At 65.8% G+C, this 22,636-nt stretch overlaps 1 protein-coding gene across 1 annotated transcript in view; it reads right to left on the bottom strand.

Annotated features, from left to right (window-relative positions):
* POLH (DNA polymerase eta) overlaps nucleotides 1–22,636 on the bottom strand; it is a 102,182-nt gene that overhangs the window by 46,632 nt on the left and 32,914 nt on the right. The window contains 2 exon segments of the mRNA XM_075584981.1: nucleotides 10,022–10,087; nucleotides 14,952–15,075. Coding sequence (XP_075441096.1) covers nucleotides 10,022–10,087; nucleotides 14,952–15,075 — 190 coding nt within the window.

The raw sequence follows: 22,636 nt of genomic DNA, 5'->3' as shown, positions 1-22,636 counted from the left end.
CACCCGGGAGAGACTTCACCGGCCGTATAATCCCCAAACACAGATACAAAGTAACACCCGGGAGAGACTTCACCGGCCGTATAATCCCCAAACACACAGATACAGAGTAACACCCGGGAGAGACTTCACCGGCCGTATAATCCCCAAACACACAGATACAAAGTAACACCCGGGAGAGACTTCACCGGCCGTATAATCCCCAAACACACAGATACAAAGTAACACCCGGGAGAGACTTCACCGGCCGTATAATCCCCAAACACACAGATACAGAGTAACACCCGGGAGAGACTTCACCGGCCGTATAATCCCCAAACACACAGATACAGAGAAACACCCGGGAGAGACTTCACCGGCCGTATAATCCCCAAACACACAGATACAGAGAAACACCCGGGAGAGACTTCACCGGCCGTATAATCCCCAAACACACAGATACAGAGAAACACCCGGGAGAGACTTCACCGGCCGTATAATCCCCAAACACACAGATACAAAGTAACACCCGGGAGAGACTTCACCGGCCGTATAATCCCCAAACACACAGATACAAAGTAACACCCGGGAGAGACTTCACCGGCCGTATAATCCCCAAACACACAGATACAAAGTAACACCCGGGAGAGACTTCACCGGCCGTATAATCCCCAAACACACAGATACAAAGTAACACCCGGGAGAGACTTCACCGGCTGTATAATCCCCAAACACACAGATACAAAGTAACACCCGGGAGAGACTTCACCGGCCGTATAATCCCCAAACACACAGATACAGAGAAACACCCGGGAGAGACTTCACCGGCCGTATAATCCCCAAACACACAGATACAGAGTAACACCCGGGAGAGACTTCACCGGCCGTATAATCCCCAAACACACAGATACAGAGAAACACTCGGGAGAGACTTCACCGGCCGTATAATCCCCAAACACACAGATACAGAGTAACACCCGGGAGAGACTTCACCGGCCGTATAATCCCCAAACACACAGATACAAAGTAACACCCGGGAGAGACGTCACCGGCCGTATAATCCCCAAACACACCGATACAAAGTAACACCCGGGAGAGACTTCACCGGCCGTATAATCCCCAAACACACAGATACAGAGACACACCCGGGAGAGACTTCACCGGCTGTATAATCCCCAAACACACAGATACAGAGAAACACCCGGGAGAGACTTCACCGGCCGTATAATCCCCAAACACACAGATACAGAGAAACACCCGGGAGAGACTTCACCGGCCGTATAATCCCCAAACACACAGATACAAAGTAACACCCGGGAGAGACTTCACCGGCCGTATAATCCCCAAACACACAGATACAAAGTAACACCCGGGAGAGACTTCACCGGCCGTATAATCCCCAAACACACAGATACAAAGTAACACCCGGGAGAGACTTCACCGGCCGTATAATCCCCAAACACACAGATACAGAGAAACACCCGGGAGAGACTTCACCGGCCGTATAATCCCCAAACACACAGATACAGAGAAACACCCGGGAGAGACTTCACCGGCCGTATAATCCCCACACACACAGATACAAAGTAACACCCGGGAGAGACGTCACCGGCCGTATAATCCCCAAACACACCGATACAAAGTAACACCCGGGAGAGACTTCACCGGCCGTATAATCCCCAAACACACAGATACAGAGACACACCCGGGAGAGACTTCACCGGCTGTATAATCCCCAAACACACAGATACAGAGAAACACCCGGGAGAGACTTCACCGGCCGTATAATCCCCAAACACACAGATACAGAGAAACACCCGGGAGAGACTTCACCGGCCGTATAATCCCCAAACACACAGATACAAAGTAACACCCGGGAGAGACTTCACCGGCCGTATAATCCCCAAACACACAGATACAAAGTAACACCCGGGAGAGACTTCACCGGCCGTATAATCCCCAAACACACAGATACAAAGTAACACCCGGGAGAGACTTCACCGGCCGTATAATCCCCAAACACACAGATACAGAGAAACACCCGGGAGAGACTTCACCGGCCGTATAATCCCCAAACACACAGATACAGAGAAACACCCGGGAGAGACTTCACCGGCCGTATAATCCCCACACACACAGATACAAAGTAACACCCGGGAGAGACGTCACCGGCCGTATAATCCCCAAACACACAGATACAGAGAAACACCCGGGAGAGACGTCACCGGCCGTATAATCCCCAAACACACAGATACAAAGTAACACCCGGGAGAGACTTCACCGGCCGTATAATCCCCAAACACACAGATACAGAGAAACACCCGGGAGAGACGTCACCGGCCGTATAATCCCCAAACACACAGATACAGAGAAACACCCGGGAGAGACTTCACCGGCCGTATAATCCCCAAACACACAGATACAGAGTAACACCCGGGAGAGACTTCACCGGCCGTATAATCCCCAAACACACAGATACAAAGTAACACCCGGGAGAGACTTCACCGGCCGTATAATCCCCAAACACACAGATACAAAGTAACACCCGGGAGAGACTTCACCGGCCGTATAATCCCCAAACACACAGATACAAAGTAACACCCGGGAGAGACGTCACCGGCCGTATAATCCCCAAACACACAGATACAAAGTAACACCCGGGAGAGACTTCACCGGCCGTATAATCCCCAAACACACAGATACAAAGTAACACCCGGGAGAGACTTCACCGGCCGTATAATCCCCAAACACACAGATACAGAGAAACACCCGGGAGAGACGTCACCGGCCGTATAATCCCCAAACACACAGATACAAAGTAACACCCGGGAGAGACTTCACCGGCCGTATAATCCCCAAACACACAGATACAAAGTAACACCCGGGAGAGACTTCACCGGCCGTATAATCCCCAAACACACAGATACAAAGTAACACCCGGGAGAGACTTCACCGGCCGTATAATACCCAAACACACAGATACAGAGTAACACCCGGGAGAGACTTCACCGGCCGTATAATCCCCAAACACACAGATACAGAGAAACACCCGGGAGAGACTTCACCGGCCGTATAATCCCCAAACACACAGATACAAAGTAACACCCGGGAGAGACTTCACCGGCCGTATAATCCCCAAACACACAGATACAAAGTAACACCCGGGAGAGACTTCACCGGCCGTATAATCCCCAAACACACAGATACAGAGTAACACCCGGGAGAGACTTCACCGGCCGTATAATCCCCAAACACACAGATACAGAGTAACACCCGGGAGAGCCTTCACCGGCCGTATAATCCCCAAACACACAGATACAGAGAAACACCCGGGAGAGAGACTTCACCGGCCGTATAATCCCCAAACACACAGATACAGAGAAACACCCGGGAGAGACGTCACCGGCCGTATAATCCCCAAACACACAGATACAAAGTAACACCCGGGAGAGACGTCACCGGCCGTATAATCCCCAAACACACAGATACAAAGTAACACCCGGGAGAGACGTCACCGGCCGTATAATCCCCAAACACACAGATACAAAGTAACACCCGGGAGAGACTTCACCGGCCGTATAATCCCCAAACACACAGATACAGAGTAACACCCGGGAGAGACTTCACCGGCCGTATAATCCCCAAACACACAGATACAGAGAAACACCCGGGAGAGACTTCACCGGCCGTATAATCCCCAAACACACAGATACAGAGAAACACCCGGGAGAGACTTCACCGGCCGTATAATCCCCAAACACACAGATACAGAGAAACACCCGGGAGAGACTTCACCGGCCGTATAATCCCCAAACACACAGATACAGAGAAACACCCGGGAGAGACTTCACCGGCCGTATAATCCCCAAACACACAGATACAGAGAAACACCCGGGAGAGACTTCACCGGCCGTATAATCCCCAAACACACAGATACAAAGAAACACCCGGGAGAGACTTCACCGGCCGTATAATCCCCAAACACACAGATACAAAGTAACACCCGGGAGAGACTTCACCGGCCGTATAATCCCCAAACACACAGATACAGAGAAACACCCGGGAGAGACTTCACCGGCCGTATAATCCCCAAACACACAGATACAGAGAAACACCCGGGAGAGACTTCACCGGCCGTATAATCCCCAAACACACAGATACAAAGTAACACCCGGGAGAGACGTCACCGGCCGTATAATCCCCAAACACACAGATACAAAGTAACACCCGGGAGAGACGTCACCGGCCGTATAATCCCCAAACACACAGATACAGAGAAACACCCGGGAGAGACTTCACCGGCCGTATAATCCCCAAACACCGCGCGTATCCTGCGGCCCCCTCACACCGCGCGTATCCTGCGGCCCCCTCGCACCGCGCGTATCCTGCGGCCCCCTCGCACCGCGCGTATCCTGCGGCCCCCTCGCACCGCGCGTATCCTGCGGCCCCCTCGCACCGCGCGTATCCTGCGGCCCCCTCGCACCGCGCGTATCCTGCGGCCCCCTCGCACCGCGCGTATCCTGCGGCCCCCTCACACCGCGCGTATCCTGCGGCCCTCACACCGCGCGTATCCTGCGGCCCCCTCACACCGCGCGTATCCTGCGGCCCCCTCGCACCGCGCGTATCCTGCGGCCCCCTCGCACCGCGCGTATCCTGCGGCCCCCTCGCACCGCGCGTATCCTGCGGCCCCCTCGCACCGCGCGTATCCTGCGGCCCCCTCGCACCGCGCGTATCCTGCGGCCCCCCTCACACTGCGCGTTTCCTGCGGCCCCCTCGCACCGCGCGTATCCTGCGGCCCCCTCACACCGCGCGTATCCTGCGGCCCCCTCGCACAGCGCGTATCCTGCGGCCCCCTCACACCGCGCGTATCCTGCGGCCCCCTCGCACCGCGCGTATCCTGCGGCCCCCTCGCACCGCGCGTATCCTGCGGCCCCCTCACACCGCGCGTATCCTGCGGCCCCCCTCACACTGCGCGTTTCCTGCGGCCCCCTCGCACCGCGCGTATCCTGCGGCCCCCTCGCACCGCGCGTATCCTGCGGCCCCCTCGCACCGCGCGTATCCTGCGGCCCCCTCGCACCGCGCGTATCCTGCGGCCCCCTCGCACCGCGCGTATCCTGCGGCCCCCTCGCACCGCGCGTATCCTGCGGCCCCCTCGCACCGCGCGTATCCTGCGGCCCCCTCACACCGCGCGTATCCTGCGGCCCCCTCACACCGCGCGTTTCCTGCGGCCCCCTCGCACCGCGCGTATCCTGCGGCCCCCTCACACCGCGCGTATCCTGCGGCCCCCTCGCACCGCGCGTATCCTGCGGCCCCCTCGCACCGCGCGTATCCTGCGGCCCCCTCGCACCGCGCGTATCCTGCGGCCCCCTCGCACCGCGCGTATCCTGCGGCCCCCTCACACCGCGCGTATCCTGCGGCCCCCTCACACCGCGCGTATCCTGCGGCCCCCTCACACCGCGCGTATCCTGCGGCCCCCCTCACACCGCGCGTATCCTGCGGCCCCCTCGCACCGCGCGTATCCTGCGGCCCCCTCGCACCGCGCGTATCCTGCGGCCCCCTCGCACCGCGCGTATCCTGCGGCCCCCTCGCACCGCGCGTATCCTGCGGCCCCCTCACACCGCGCGTATCCTGCGGCCCCCTCACACCGCGCGTATCCTGCGGCCCCCTCACACCGCGCGTATCCTGCGGCCCCCTCGCACCGCGCGTATACTGCGGCCCCCTCACACCGCGCGTATACTGCGGCCCCCTCACACCGCGCGTATCCTGCGGCCCCCTCACACCGCGCGTATCCTGCGGCCCCCTCACACCGCGCGTATCCTGCGGCCCCCTCACACCGCGCGTATCCTGCGGCCCCCTCACACCGCGCGTATCCTGCGGCCCCCTCGCACCGCGCGTATCCTGCGGCCCCCTCGCACCGCGCGTATTCTGCCCCCTCACACCGCGCGTATCCTGCGGCCCCCTCACACCGCGCGTATCCTGCGGCCCCCTCACACCGCGCGTATCCTGCGGCCCCCTCACACCGCGCGTATCCTGCGGCCCCCTCACACCGCGCGTATCCTGCGGCCCCCTCGCACCGCGCGTATTCTGCCCCCTCACACCGCGCGTATCCTGCGGCCCCCTCGCACCGCGCGTATCCTGCGGCCCCCTCACACCGCGCGTATCCTGCGGCCCCCTCACACCGCGCGTATCCTGCGGCCCCCTCACACCGCGCGTATCCTGCGGCCCCCTCACACCGCGCGTATTCTGCCCCCTCACACCGCGCGTATCCTGCGGCCCCCTCACACCGCGCGTATCCTGCGGCCCCCTCACACCGCGCGTATCCTGCGGCCCCCTCACACCGCGCGTATCCTGCGGCCCCCTCACACCGCGCGTACCCTGCGGCCCCCTCGCACCGCGCGTATCCTGCGGCCCCCTCGCACCGCGCGTATTCTGCCCCCTCACACCGCGCGTATCCTGCGGCCCCCTCGCACCGCGCGTATCCTGCGGCCCCCTCACACCGCGCGTATCCTGCGGCCCCCTCACACCGCGCGTATCCTGCGGCCCCCTCACACCGCGCGTATCCTGCGGCCCCCTCACACCGCGCGTATTCTGCCCCCTCACACCGCGCGTATCCTGCGGCCCCCTCACACCGCGCGTATCCTGCGGCCCCCTCACACCGCGCGTATCCTGCGGCCCCCTCACACCGCGCGTATCCTGCGGCCCCCTCACACCGCGCGTACCCTGCGGCCCCCTCGCACCGCGCGTATCCTGCGGCCCCCTCGCACCGCGCGTATACTGCGGCCCCCTCGCACCGCGCGTATCCTGCGGCCCCCTCGCACCGCGCGTATCCTGCGGCCCCCCTCACACCGCGCGTATCCTGCGGCCCCCCTCACACCGCGCGTATCCTGCGGCCCCCTCGCACCGCGCGTATCCTGCGGCCCCCTCGCACCGCGCGTATCCTGCGGCCCCCTCGCACCGCGCGTATCCTGCGGCCCCCTCGCACCGCGCGTATCCTGCGGCCCCCTCGCACCGCGCGTATCCTGCGGCCCCCTCGCACCGCGCGTATCCTGCGGCCCCCTCGCACCGCGCGTATCCTGCGGCCCCCTCGCACCGCGCGTATCCTGCGGCCCCCTCGCACCGCGCGTATCCTGCGGCCCCCTCGCACCGCGCGTATCCTGCGGCCCCCTCGCACCGCGCGTATCCTGCGGCCCCCCTCACACCGCGCGTATCCTGCGGCCCCCTCGCACCGCGCGTATCCTGCGGCCCCCTCGCACCGCGCGTATCCTGCGGCCCCCTCGCACCGCGCGTATCCTGCGGCCCCCTCGCACCGCGCGTATCCTGCGGCCCCCTCGCACCGCGCGTATCCTGCGGCCCCCTCGCACCGCGCGTATCCTGCGGCCCCCTCGCACCGCGCGTATCCTGCGGCCCCCTCGCACCGCGCGTATCCTGCGGCCCCCTCGCACCGCGCGTATCCTGCGGCCCCCTCGCACCGCGCGTATCCTGCGGCCCCCTCGCACCGCGCGTATCCTGCGGCCCCCTCGCACCGCGCGTATCCTGCGGCCCCCTCGCACCGCGCGTATCCTGCGGCCCCCTCGCACCGCGCGTATCCTGCGGCCCCCTCGCACCGCGCGTATCCTGCGGCCCCCTCGCACCGCGCGTATCCTGCGGCCCCCTCGCACCGCGCGTATCCTGCGGCCCCCCTCGCACCGCGCGTATCCTGCGGCCCCCCTCACACCGCGCGTATCCTGCGGCCCCCTCGCACCGCGCGTATCCTGCGGCCCCCTCGCACCGCGCGTATCCTGCGGCCCCCTCGCACCGCGCGTATCCTGCGGCCCCCTCGCACCGCGCGTATCCTGCGGCCCCCCTCACACCGCGCGTATCCTGCGGCCCCCTCGCACCGCGCGTATACTGCGGCCCCCTCGCACCGCGCGTATCCTGCGGCCCCCCTCACACCGCGCGTATCCTGCGGCCCCCTCACACCGCGCGTATCCTGCGGCCCCCTCGCACCGCGCGTATCCTGCGGCCCCCTCGCACCGCGCGTATCCTGCGGCCCCCTCGCACCGCGCGTATCCTGCGGCCCCCTCGCACCGCGCGTATCCTGCGGCCCCCTCACACCGCGCGTATCCTGCGGCCCCCTCGCACCGCGCGTATCCTGCGGCCCCCTCGCACCGCGCGTATCCTGCGGCCCCCTCACACCGCCGCGCGTATCCTGCGGCCCCCTCGCACCGCGCGTATCCTGCGGCCCCCTCGCACCGCGCGTATCCTGCGGCCCCCTCACACCGCGCGTATCCTGCGGCCCCCTCGCACCGCGCGTACCCTGCGGCCCCCTCGCACCGCGCGTACCCTGCGGCCCCCTCGCACCGCGCGTATCCTGCGGCCCCCTCGCACCGCGCGTACCCTGCGGCCCCCTCGCACCGCGCGTACCCTGCGGCCCCCTCGCACCGCGCGTACCCTGCGGCCCCCTCGCACCGCGCGTACCCTGCGGCCCCCTCGCACCGCGCGTACCCTGCGGCCCCCTCGCACCGCGCGTACCCTGCAGCCCCCTCGCACCGCGCGTATCCTGCGGCCCCCTCGCACCGCGCGTATCCTGCGGCCCCCTCGCACCGCGCGTATCCTGCGGCCCCCTCGCACCGCGCGTATCCTGCGGCCCCCTCGCACCGCGCGTATCCTGCGGCCCCCTCACACCGCGCGTATCCTGCGGCCCCCTCACACCGCGCGTATCCTGCGGCCCCCTCGCACCGCGCGTATCCTGCGGCCCCCTCGCACCGCGCGTATCCTGCGGCCCCCTCGCACCGCGCGTATCCTGCGGCCCCTCACACCGCGCGTATCCTGCGGCCCCCTCACACCGCGCGTATCCTGCGGCCCCCTCACACCGCGCGTATCCTGCGGCCCCCTCACACCGCGCGTATCCTGCGGCCCCCTCACACCGCGCGTATCCTGCGGCCCCCTCGCACCGCGCGTATACTGCGGCCCCCTCACACCGCGCGTATCCTGCGGCCCCCTCACACCGCGCGTATCCTGCGGCCCCCTCGCACCGCGCGTATCCTGCGGCCCCCTCGCACCGCGCGTATCCTGCGGCCCCCTCGCACCGCGCGTATCCTGCGGCCCCCTCGCACCGCGCGTATCCTGCGGCCCCCCTCACACCGCGCGTATCCTGCGGCCCCCCTCACACCGCGCGTATCCTGCGGCCCCCTCGCACCGCGCGTATCCTGCGGCCCCCTCGCACCGCGCGTATCCTGCGGCCCCCTCGCACCGCGCGTATCCTGCGGCCCCCTCGCACCGCGCGTATCCTGCGGCCCCCTCGCACCGCGCGTATCCTGCGGCCCCCTCACAACGCGCGTATCCTGCGGCCCCCTCACACCGCGCGTATCCTGCGGCCCCCTCACACCGCGCGTATCCTGCGGCCCCCTCGCACCGCGCGTATCCTGCGGCCCCCTCACACCGCGCGTATCCTGCGGCCCCCTCACACCGCGCGTATCCTGCGGCCCCCTCACACCGCGCGTATCCTGCGGCCCTCACACCGCGCGTATCCTGCGGCCCCCTCGCACCGCGCGTATCCTGCGGCCCCCTCGCACCGCGCGTATCCTGCGGCCCCCTCGCACCGCGCGTATCCTGCGGCCCCCTCGCACCGCGCGTATCCTGCGGCCCCCTCGCACCGCGCGTATCCTGCGGCCCCCTCACACCGCGCGTATCCTGCGGCCCTCACACCGCGCGTATCCTGCGGCCCCCTCGCACCGCGCGTATCCTGCGGCCCCCTCGCACCGCGCGTATCCTGCGGCCCCCTCGCACCGCGCGTATCCTGCGGCCCCCTCACACCGCGCGTATCCTGCGGCCCCCTCACACCGCGCGTATCCTGCGGCCCCCTCACACCGCGCGTATCCTGCGGCCCCCTCACACCGCGCGTATCCTGCGGCCCCCTCGCACCGCGCGTATCCTGCGGCCCCCTCACACCGCGCGTATCCTGCGGCCCCCTCACACCGCGCGTATCCTGCGGCCCCCTCACACCGCGCGTATCCTGCGGCCCCCTCGCACTGCGCGTATCCTGCGCACAGGAGGCGATACTCACAGTCTCCCGGTCCTTCCCTAATCTCTCCGCAAGCTCCAGGGACAGCTGAAGCAGCCAGTGCTGCACCTGCGCAGGGGGACAGAGCGGGGGGTCACTTTGGGGACACAGAGGTCAGACTGCACTTTGGGTGAGTCCACAGGGCACCACTCTCACGGCTCTTGGTTTCAACAACTGGGGTAATACTGCGCCCGATATCCTGGCACGCCCCACGCATGTGCCCAGAACTGGGGTAATACTGCGCCCGATATCCTGGCACGCCCCACTGATACCCCCAGAACTGGGGTAACACTGCCCCCTATATCCTGGCACGCCCCACGGATGTCCCCTGAACTGGGGTAATACTGCCCCCTATATCCTGGCACGCCCCACGGATACCCCCAGAACTGGGGTAATACTGCCCCCTATATCCTGGCACGCCCCCCTGATACCCCCAGAACTGGGGTAACACTGCGCCCTATATCCTGGCACGCCCCCCTGATATCCCCAGAACTGGGGTAATACTGCCCCCTATATCCTGCTCGCGCTCCCCCTGCTGGCTCTCCCATCCTGCTCCCGCCCCCCCTACTGGCTCTCCCATCCTGCTCGCGCTAACCCTGCTGGCTCTCCCATCCTGCTCCCGGCCCCCCTGCTGGCTCTCCCATCCTGCTCCCGCTCCCCCTGCTGGCTCTCCCATCCTGCTCCCGCTCCCCCTGCTGGCTCTCCCATCCTGCTCCCGCTCCCCCTGCTGGCTCTCCCATCCTGCTCCCGCCCCCCCTGCTGGCTCTCCCATCCTGCTCCCGCCCCCCCTGCTGGCTCTCCCATCCTGCTCCCGCTCCCCCTGCTGGCTCTCCCATCCTGCTCCCGCCCCCCCTGCTGGCTCTCCCATCCTGCTCCCGCCCCCCCTGCTGGCTCTCCCATCCTGCTCCCGCCCCCCCTGCTGGCTCTCCCATCCTGCTCCCCGCCCCCCCTGCTGGCTCTCCCATCCTGCTCCCGCCCCCCCTGCTGGCTCTCCCATCCTGCTCGCGCTCCCCCTGCTGGCTCTCCCATCCTGCTCCCGCCCCCCCTGCTGGCTCTCCCATCCTGCTCCCGCCCCCCCTGCTGGCTCTCCCATCCTGCTCCCGCCCCCCCTGCTGGCTCTCCCATCCTGCTCCCGCTCCCCCTGCTGGCTCCCCCATCCTGCTCCCGCCCCCCCTGCTGGCTCTCCCATCCTGCTCCCGCCCCCCGTGCTGGCTCTCCCATCCTGCTCCCGCTCCCCCTGCTGGCTCCCCCATCCTGCTCCCGCCCCCCCTGCTGGCTCTCCCATCCTGCTCCCGCCCCCCCTGCTGGCTCTCCCATCCTGCTCCCGCTCCCCCTGCTGGCTCTCCCATCCTGCTCCCGCCCCCCCTGCTGGCTCTCCCATCCTGCTCCCGCCCCCCCTGCTGGCTCTCCCATCCTGCTCCCGCTCCCCCTGCTGGCTCCCCCATCCTGCTCCCGCCCCCCCTGCTGGCTCTCCCATCCTGCTCCCGCCCCCCCTGCTGGCTCTCCCATCCTGCTCCCGCTCCCCCTGCTGGCTCCCCCATCCTGCTCCCGCCCCCCCTGCTGGCTCTCCCATCCTGCTCCCGCCCCCCCTGCTGGCTCTCCCATCCTGCTCCCGCTCCCCCTGCTGGCTCCCCCATCCTGCTCCCGCCCCCCCTGCTGGCTCTCCCATCCTGCTCCCGCCCCCCCTGCTGGCTCTCCCATCCTGCTCCCGCTCCCCCTGCTGGCTCCCCCATCCTGCTCCCGCCCCCCCTGCTGGCTCTCCCATCCTGCTCCCGCCCCCCCTGCTGGCTCTCCCATCCTGCTCCCGCTCCCCCCTGCTGGCTCTCCCATCCTGCTCCCGCTCCCCCTGCTGGCTCTCCCATCCTGCTCCCGCCCCCCCTGCTGGCTCTCCCATCCTGCTCCCGCCCCCCCTGCTGGCTCTCCCATCCTGCTCCCGCCCCCCCCCCTGCTGGCTCTCCCATCCTGCTCCCGCTCCCCCTGCTGGCTCTCCCATCCTGCTCCCGCCCCCCCTGCTGGCTCTCCCATCCTGCTCCCGCCCCCCCTGCTGGCTCTCCCATCCTCCCTGCTGGCTCTCCCATCCTGCTCCCCGCCCCCCCTGCTGGCTCTCCCATCCTGCTCCCGCCCCCCCTGCTGGCTCTCCCATCCTGCTCGCGCTCCCCCTGCTGGCTCTCCCCATCCTGCTCCCGCCCCCCCTGCTGGCTCTCCCATCCTGCTCCCGCCCCCCCTGCTGGCTCTCCCATCCTGCTCCCGCCCCCCCTGCTGGCTCTCCCATCCTGCTCCCGCTCCCCCTGCTGGCTCCCCCATCCTGCTCCCGCCCCCCCTGCTGGCTCTCCCATCCTGCTCCCGCCCCCCCTGCTGGCTCTCCCATCCTGCTCCCGCTCCCCCTGCTGGCTCCCCCATCCTGCTCCCGCCCCCCCTGCTGGCTCTCCCATCCTGCTCCCGCCCCCCCTGCTGGCTCTCCCATCCTGCTCCCGCCCCCCCTGCTGGCTCTCCCATCCTGCTCCCGCCCCCCCTGCTGGCTCTCCCATCCTGCTCCCGCCCCCCCTGCTGGCTCTCCCATCCTGCTCCCGCTCCCCCTGCTGGCTCTCCCATCCTGCTCCCGCTCCCCCTGCTGGCTCTCCCATCCTGCTCCCGCCCCCCCTGCTGGCTCTCCCATCCTGCTCCCGCCCCCCCTGCTGGCTCTCCCATCCTGCTCCCGCCCCCCCCCCCTGCTGGCTCTCCCATCCTGCTCCCGCTCCCCCTGCTGGCTCTCCCATCCTGCTCCCGCCCCCCCTGCTGGCTCTCCCATCCTGCTCCCGCCCCCCCTGCTGGCTCTCCCATCCTGCTCCCGCCCCCCCTGCTGGCTCTCCCATCCTGCTCCCGCTCCCCCTGCTGGCTCCCCCATCCTGCTCCCGCCCCCCCTGCTGGCTCTCCCATCCTGCTCCCGCCCCCCCTGCTGGCTCTCCCATCCTGCTCCCGCTCCCCCTGCTGGCTCTCCCATCCTGCTCCCGCCCCCCCTGCTGGCTCTCCCATCCTGCTCCCGCCCCCCCTGCTGGCTCTCCCATCCTGCTCCCGCTCCCCCTGCTGGCTCTCCCATCCTGCTCCCGCTCCCTCTGCTGGCTCTCCCATCCTGCTCCCGCTCCCCCTGCTGGCTCTCCCATCCTGCTCCCGCCCCCCCTGCTGGCTCTCCCATCCTGCTCCCGCCCCCCCTGCTGGCTCTCCCATCCTGCTCCCGCTCCCCCTGCTGGCTCCCCCATCCTGCTCCCGCCCCCCCTGCTGGCTCTCCCATCCTGCTCCCGCCCCCCCTGCTGGCTCTCCCATCCTGCTCCCGCTCCCCCTGCTGGCTCCCCCATCCTGCTCCCGCCCCCCCTGCTGGCTCTCCCATCCTGCTCCCGCCCCCCCTGCTGGCTCTCCCATCCTGCTCCCGCCCCCCCTGCTGGCTCTCCCATCCTGCTCCCGCTCCCCCTGCTGGCTCCCCCATCCTGCTCCCGCCCCCCCTGCTGGCTCTCCCATCCTGCTCCCGCCCCCCCTGCTGGCTCTCCCATCCTGCTCCCGCCCCCCCTGCTGGCTCTCCCATCCTGCTCCCGCCCCCCCCCCCTGCTGGCTCTCCCATCCTGCTCCCGCTCCCCCTGCTGGCTCTCCCATCCTGCTCCCGCCCCCCCTGCTGGCTCTCCCATCCTGCTCCCGCCCCCCCTGCTGGCTCTCCCATCCTGCTCCCGCCCCCCCTGCTGGCTCTCCCATCCTGCTCCCGCTCCCCCTGCTGGCTCCCCCATCCTGCTCCCGCCCCCCCTGCTGGCTCTCCCATCCTGCTCCCGCCCCCCCTGCTGGCTCTCCCATCCTGCTCCCGCTCCCCCTGCTGGCTCCCCCATCCTGCTCCCGCCCCCCCTGCTGGCTCTCCCATCCTGCTCCCGCCCCCCCTGCTGGCTCTCCCATCCTGCTCCCGCCCCCCCTGCTGGCTCTCCCATCCTGCTCCCGCTCCCTCTGCTGGCTCTCCCATCCTGCTCCCGCTCCCCCTGCTGGCTCTCCCATCCTGCTCCCGCCCCCCCTGCTGGCTCTCCCATCCTGCTCCCGCCCCCCCTGCTGGCTCTCCCATCCTGCTCCCGCTCCCCCTGCTGGCTCTCCCATCCTGCTCCCGCCCCCCCTGCTGGCTCTCCCATCCTGCTCCCGCTCCCCCTGCTGGCTCTCCCATCCTGCTCCCGCCCCCCCTGCTGGCTCTCCCATCCTGCTCCCGCTCCCCCTGCTGGCTCCCCCATCCTGCTCCCGCCCCCCCTGCTGGCTCTCCCATCCTGCTCCCGCCCCCCCTGCTGGCTCTCCCATCCTGCTCCCGCCCCCCCTGCTGGCTCTCCCATCCTGCTCCCGCTCCCTCTGCTGGCTCTCCCATCCTGCTCCCGCCCCCCCTGCTGGCTCTCCCATCCTGCTCCCGCCCCCCCTGCTGGCTCTCCCATCCTGCTCCCGCCCCCCCTGCTGGCTCTCCCATCCTGCTCCCGCTCCCCCTGCTGGCTCTCCCATCCTGCTCCCGCTCCCCCTGCTGGCTCTCCCATCCTGCTCCCGCCCCCCCTGCTGGCTCTCCCATCCTGCTCCCGCTCCCCCTGCTGGCTCTCCCATCCTGCTCCCGCTCCCCCTGCTGGCTCTCCCATCCTGCTCGCGCTCCCCTTACCTGCGCTGAAGCGTTAAATGACGCGGCGGGAAGCGGACTGAATCACGGTAAGGGGAAGTTGCAGCGGCCTTGTGCGGTCCCCCGGCATTTCATTTAAATGCCTTGGGGAAGAGCGCGGGGTCTCTGCAGCCGCCCGCGCCCCCCGTATGCGCACCCCTGGTCTAAAGCCCCAGGTAACCGTCTCTCTCTCATCCCCAGATGTGTCAGGGTTCCTGACACTGGAGGCACTGCAGGAGTTGGGGTACTGGGGGACAGAAGCAGCAGCATTACACCGGCCGCCTTGTTTGCCCCACGCACCTGCTCTCGGGTGGACAGGGCAGTTGCCCCGGGGAAGTTCTTGCTGCAGCCAATGGATTTGGGTAAGTGTCTGGGTATCACGGGCTCATCTTCTATTCCGCGGCACAGGAAGTACAGCCAGGACCTGCCGCGGGGAGAAGATCGGGGTCACAGGGGTCACGCAGCACTCTCATACTGTCAGGGGAGGTCACACACCGTCCTCACGCGGGGAGATCGGGGTCACAGGGGGTCTCACAGCACTCTCTCTCATACTGTCAGGGGAGGTCACACTCCGTCCTCACGCGGGGAGATCGGGGTCACAGGGGGTCTCACAGCACTCTCATACTGTCAGGGGAGGGCACACTCCGTCCTCACGCGGGGAGATCGGGGTCACAGGGGTCACGCAGCACTCTCATACTGTCAGGGGAGGTCACACTCCGTCCTCACGCGGGGAGATCGGGGTCACAGGGGGTCTCACACCACTCTCTCTCATACTGTCAGGGGAGGTCACGCTCCGTCCTCACGCGGGGAGATCGGGGTCACAGGGGGTCTCACAGCACTCTCTCATACTGTCAGGGGAGGTCACACACCGTCCTCACGCGGGGAGATCGGGGTCACAGGGGGTCTCACAGCACTCTCATACTGTCAGGGGAGGTCACACTCCGTCCTCACGCGGGGAGATCGGGGTCACAGGGGGTCTCACAGCACTCTCATACTGTCAGGGGAGGGCACACTCCGTCCTCACGCGGGGAGATCGGGGTCACAGGGGTCACGCAGCACTCTCATACTGTCAGGGGAGGTCACACTCCGTCCTCACGCGGGGAGATCGGGGTCACAGGGGGTCTCACAGCACTCTCATACTGTCAGGGGAGGTCACACACCGTCCTCACGCGGGGAGATCGGGGTCACAGGGGGTCTCACAGCACTCTCATACTGTCAGGGGAGGGCACACTCCGTCCTCACGCGGGGAGATCGGGGTCACAGGGGGTCTCACAGCACTCTCATACTGTCAGGGGAGGGCACACACCGTCCTCACGCAGGGAGATCGGGGTCACAGGGGTCACGCAGCACTCTCATACTGTCAGGGGAGGTCACACTCCGTCCTCACGCGGGGAGATCGGGGTCACAGGGGGTCTCACAGCACTCTCATACTGTCAGGGGAGGTCACACTCCGTCCTCACGCGGGGAGATCGGGGACACAGGGGGTCTCACAGCACTCTCTCTCATACTGTCAGGGGAGGGCACACTCCGTCCTCACGCGGGGAGATCGGGGTCACAGGGGGTCTCACAGCACTCTCATACTGTCAGGGGAGGTCACACTCCGTCCTCACGCGGGGAGATCGGGGTCACAGGGGGTCTCACAGCACTCTCATACTGTCAGGGGAGGGCACACACCGTCCTCACGCAGGGAGATCGGGGTCACAGGGGTCACGCAGCACTCTCATACTGTCAGGGGAGGTCACACTCCGTCCTCACGCGGGGAGATCGGGGTCACAGGGGGTCTCACAGCACTCTCATACTGTCAGGGGAGGTCACACTCCGTCCTCACGCGGGGAGATCGGGGACACAGGGGGTCTCACAGCACTCTCTCTCATACTGTCAGGGGAGGGCACACTCTGTCCTCACGCGGGGAGATCGGGGTCACAGGGGGTCTCACAGCACTCTCATACTGTCAGGGGAGGTCACACTCCGTCCTCACGCGGGGAGATCGGGGTCACAGGGGGTCTCACAGCACTCTCATACTGTCAGGGGAGGTCACACTCCGTCCTCACGCGGGGAGATCGGGGTCACAGGGGGTCTCACAGCACTCTCTCTCATACTGTCAGGGGAGGTCACACTCCGTCCTCACGCGGGGAGATCGGGGTCACAGGGGGTCTCACAGCACTCTCTCTCATACTGTCAGGGGAGGTCACACTCCGTCCTCACGCGGGGAGATCGGGGTCACAGGGGGTCTCACAGCACTCTCTCTCATACTGTCAGGGGAGGTCACACTCCGTCCTCACGCGGGGAGATCGGGGTCACAGGGGGTCTCACAGCACTCTCATACTGTCAGGGGAGGTCACATACCGTCCTCACGCGGGGAGATCGGGGTCACAGGGGGTCTCACAGCACTCTCATACTGTCAGGGGAGGTCACACTCCGTCCTCACGCGGGGAGATCGGGGTCACAGGGGGTCTCACAGCACTCTCATACTGTCAGGGGAGGTCACACTCCGTCCTCACGCGGGGAGATCGGGGTCACAGGGGGTCTCACAGCACTCTCTCTCATACTGTCAGGGGAGGTCACACACCGTCCTCACGCGGGGAGATCGGGGTCACAGGGGGTATCACAGCACTCTCATACTGTCAGGGGAGGTCACACTCTGTCCTCACGCGGGGAGATCGGGGTCACAGGGGGTCTCACAGCACTCTCTCTCATACTGTCAGGGGAGGGCACACACCGTCCTCACGCGGGGAGATCGGGGTCACAGGGGGTCTCACAGCACTCTCATACTGTCAGGGGAGGTCACACTCCGTCCTCATGCGGGGAGATCGGGGTCACAGGGGGTATCACAGCACTCTCATACTGTCAGGGGAGGTCACACTCTGTCCTCACGCGGGGAGATCGGGGTCACAGGGGGTCTCACAGCACTCTCATACTGTCAGGGGAGGTCACAGTCCGTCCTCACGCGGGGAGATCGGGGTCACAGGGGGTCTCACAGCACTCTCTCTCATACTGTCAGGGGAGGTCACACTCCGTCCTCACGCGGGGAGATCGGGGACACAGGGGGTCTCACAGCACTCTCTCTCATACTGTCAGGGGAGGTCACACACCGTCCTCACGCGGGGAGATCGGGGTCACAGGGGGTCTCACAGCACTCTCTCTCATACTGTCATGGGAGGTCACGCTCCGTCCTCACGCGGGGAGATCGGGGTCACAGGGGGTCTCACAGCACTCTCTCTCATACTGTCATGGGAGGTCACGCTCCGTCCTCACGCGGGGAGATCGGGGTCACAGGGGGTCTCACAGCACTCTCATACTGTCAGGGGAGGTCACACTCCGTCCTCACGCGGGGAGATCGGGGTCACAGGGGGTCTCACAGCACTCTCTCTCATACTGTCAGGGGAGGTCACACTCCGTCCTCACGCGGGGAGATCGGGGTCACAGGGGGTCTCACAGCACTCTCATACTGTCAGGGGAGGTCACACTCCGTCCTCATGCGGGGAGATCGAGGTCACAGGGGGTATCACAGCACTCTCATACTGTCAGGGGAGGTCACACTCTGTCCTCACGCGGGGAGATCGGGGTCACAGGGGGTCTCACAGCACTCTCTAATACTGTCAGGGGAGGTCACACTCCGTCCTCACGCGGGGAGATCGGGGTCACAGGGGGTCTCACAGCACTCTCATACTGTCAGGGGAGGTCACACTCCGTCCTCACGCGGGGAGATCGGGGTCACAGGGGGTCTCACAGCACTCTCTCTCATACTGTCATGGGAGGTCACGCTCCGTCCTCACGCGGGGAGATCGGGGTCACAGGGGGTCTCACAGCACTCTCATACTGTCAGGGGAGGTCACACTCCGTCCTCATGCGGGGAGATCGGGGTCACAGGGGGTATCACAGCACTCTCATACTGTCAGGGGAGGTCACACTCTGTCCTCACGCGGGGAGATCGGGGTCACAGGGGGTCTCACAGCACTCTCATACTGTCAGGGGAGGTCACAGTCCGTCCTCACGCGGGGAGATCGGGGTCACAGGGGGTCTCACAGCACTCTCTCTCATACTGTCAGGGGAGGTCACACTCCGTCCTCACGCGGGGAGATCGGGGACACAGGGGGTCTCACAGCACTCTCTCTCATACTGTCAGGGGAGGTCACACACCGTCCTCACGCGGGGAGATCGGGGTCACAGGGGGTCTCACAGCACTCTCTCTCATACTGTCATGGGAGGTCACGCTCCGTCCTCACGCGGGGAGATCGGGGACACAGGGGGTCTCACAGCACTCTCTCTCATACTGTCATGGGAGGTCACGCTCCGTCCTCACGCGGGGAGATCGGGGTCACAGGGGGTCTCACAGCACTCTCATACTGTCAGGGGAGGTCACACTCCGTCCTCACGCGGGGAGATCGGGGTCACAGGGGGTCTCACAGCACTCTCTCTCATACTGTCAGGGGAGGTCACACTCCGTCCTCACGCGGGGAGATCGGGGTCACAGGGGGTCTCACAGCACTCTCATACTGTCAGGGGAGGTCACACTCCGTCCTCACGCGGGGAGATCGGGGTCACAGGGGTCTCACAGCACTCTCTCTCATACTGTCAGGGGAGGTCACACACCGTCCTCACGCGGGGAGATCGGGGTCACAGGGGGTCTCAAAGCACTCTCTCTCATACTGTCAGCGGAGGTCACACTCCGTCCTCACGCAGGGAGATCGGGGTCACAGGGGGTCTCACAGCACTCTCTCTCATACTGTCATGGGAGGTCACGCTCCGTCCTCACGCGGGGAGATCGGGGTCACAGGGGGTCTCACAGCACTCTCATACTGTCAGGGGAGGTCACACTCCGTCCTCACCCGGGGAGATCGGGGTCACAGGGGGTCTCACAGCACTCTCTCTCATACTGTCATGGGAGGTCACGCTCCGTCCTCACGCGGGGAGATCGGGGTCACAGGGGGTCTCACAGCACTCTCATACTGTCAGGGGAGGTCACAGTCCGTCCTCACGCGGGGAGATCGGGGTCACAGGGGGTCTCACAGCACTCTCTCTCATACTGTCAGGGGAGGTCACACTCCGTCCTCACGCGGGGAGATCGGGGACACAGGGGGTCTCACAGCACTCTCTCATACTGTCAGGGGAGGTCACACTCCGTCCTCACGCGGGGAGATCGGGGTCACAGGGGGTCTCACAGCACTCTCTCTCATACTGTCAGGGGAGGGCACACACCGTCCTCACGCGGGGAGATCGGGGTCACAGGGGGTCTCACAGCACTCTCATACTGTCAGGGGAGGTCACAGTCCGTCCTCACGCGGGGAGATCGGGGTCACAGGGGGTCTCACAGCACTCTCTCATACTGTCAGGGGAGGTCACACTCCGTCCTCACGCTGGGAGATCGGGGTCACAGGGGGTCTCACAGCACTCTCATACTGTCAGGGGAGGTCACACTCCGTCCTCACGCGGGGAGATCGGGGACACAGGGGGTCTCACAGCACACTCTCTCATACTGTCAGGGGAGGTCACACTCCGTCCTCACACGGGGAGATCGGGGTCACAGGGGGTCTCACAGCACTCTCTCTCATACTGTCAGGGGAGGTCACACTCCGTCCTCACGCGGGGAGATCGGGGTCACAGGGGGTCTCACAGCACTCTCATACTGTCAGGGGAGGTCACACTCCGTCCTCACGCGGGGAGATCAGGCAGGGGGTCTCACAGCACTCTCATACTGTCAGGGGAGGTCACACTCCGTCCTCACGCGGGGAGATCGGGGTCACAGGGGGTCTCACAGCACTCTCTCTCATACTGTCAGGGGAGGTCACAGTCCGTCCTCACGCGGGGAGATCGGGGTCACAGGGGTATCACAGCACTCTCTCTCATACTGTCAGGGGAGGTCACACTCCGTCCTCACGCGGGGAGATCGGGGTCACAGGGGGTCTCACAGCACTCTCTCTCATACTGTCAGGGGAGGTCACACTCCGTCCTCACGCGGGGAGATCGGGGTCACAGGGGGTCTCACAGCACTCTCTCTCATACTTTCAGGGGAGGTCACACTCTGTCCTCACGCGGGGAGATCGGGGTCACAGGGGGTCTCACAGCACTCTCTCTCATACTGTCAGGGGAGGTCACACTCCGTCCTCACGCGGGGAGATCGGGGTCACAGGGGGTCTCACAGCACTCTCATACTGTCAGGGGAGGTCACACTCCGTCCTCACGCGGGGAGATCGGGGTCACAGGGGGTCTCACAGCACTCTCTCTCATACTGTCAGGGGAGGTCACACTCCGTCCTCACGCGGGGAGATCGGGGACACAGGGGGTCTCACAGCACTCTCTCATACTGTCAGGGGAGGTCACACTCCGTCCTCACGCGGGGAGATCGGGGTCACAGGGGGTCTCACAGCACTCTCTCTCATACTGTCAGGGGAGGGCACACACCGTCCTCACGCGGGGAGATCGGGGTCACAGGGGGTCTCACAGCACTCTCATACTGTCAGGGGAGGTCACAGTCCGTCCTCACGCGGGGAGATCGGGGTCACAGGGGGTCTCACAGCACTCTCTCATACTGTCAGGGGAGGTCACACTCCGTCCTCACGCTGGGAGATCGGGGTCACAGGGGGTCTCACAGCACTCTCATACTGTCAGGGGAGGTCACACTCCGTCCTCACGCGGGGAGATCGGGGACACAGGGGGTCTCACAGCACACTCTCTCATACTGTCAGGGGAGGTCACACTCCGTCCTCACACGGGGAGATCGGGGTCACAGGGGGTCTCACAGCACTCTCTCTCATACTGTCAGGGGAGGTCACACTCCGTCCTCACGCGGGGAGATCGGGGTCACAGGGGGTCTCACAGCACTCTCATACTGTCAGGGGAGGTCACACTCCGTCCTCACGCGGGGAGATCAGGCAGGGGGTCTCACAGCACTCTCATACTGTCAGGGGAGGTCACACTCCGTCCTCACGCGGGGAGATCGGGGTCACAGGGGGTCTCACAGCACTCTCTCTCATACTGTCAGGGGAGGTCACAGTCCGTCCTCACGCGGGGAGATCGGGGTCACAGGGGTATCACAGCACTCTCTCTCATACTGTCAGGGGAGGTCACACTCCGTCCTCACGCGGGGAGATCGGGGTCACAGGGGGTCTCACAGCACTCTCTCTCATACTGTCAGGGGAGGTCACACTCCGTCCTCACGCGGGGAGATCGGGGTCACAGGGGGTCTCACAGCACTCTCTCTCATACTTTCAGGGGAGGTCACACTCTGTCCTCACGCGGGGAGATCGGGGTCACAGGGGGTCTCACAGCACTCTCTCTCATACTGTCAGGGGAGGTCACACTCCGTCCTCACGCGGGGAGATCGGGGTCACAGGGGGTCTCACAGCACTCTCATACTGTCAGGGGAGGTCACACTCCGTCCTCACGCGGGGAGATCGGGGTCACAGGGGGTCTCACAGCACTCTCTCTCATACTGTCAGGGGAGGTCACACTCCGTCCTCACGCGGGGAGATCGGGGTCACAGGGGGTCTCACAGCACTCTCATACTGTCAGGGGAGGTCACACTCCGTCCTCACGCGGGGAGATCGGGGTCACAGGGGGTCTCACAGCACTCTCTCTCATACTGTCAGGGGAGGTCACACACCGTCCTCACGCGGGGAGATCGGGGTCACAGGGGGTCTCGCAGCACACTCATACTGTCAGGGGAGGTCACACTCCGTCCTCACGCGGGGAGATCGGGGTCACAGGGGGTCTCACAGCACTCTCTCTCATACTGTCAGGGGAGGTCACACTCCGTCCTCACGCGGGGAGATCGGGGTCACAGGGGGTCTCACAGCACTCTCTCTCATACTGTCAGGGGAGGTCACACTCCGTCCTCACGCGGGGAGATCGGGGTCACAGGGGGTCTCGCAGCACTCTCATACTGTCAGGGGAGGTCCTCAAGGGCACCAACAGGCCAGGTTGTAAGGATATCCCTGCTTCAGCACAGGTGGTGCAGTCTTTATGACTGAGCCACTTTTGCTGAA

This window comes from Ascaphus truei, unplaced genomic scaffold (genome assembly GCF_040206685.1).
Source record: "Ascaphus truei isolate aAscTru1 unplaced genomic scaffold, aAscTru1.hap1 HAP1_SCAFFOLD_832, whole genome shotgun sequence".
Taxonomy (NCBI): Eukaryota; Metazoa; Chordata; class Amphibia; order Anura; family Ascaphidae; genus Ascaphus; species Ascaphus truei.
This window is presented reverse-complemented; position numbering and strand designations above follow the sequence as displayed.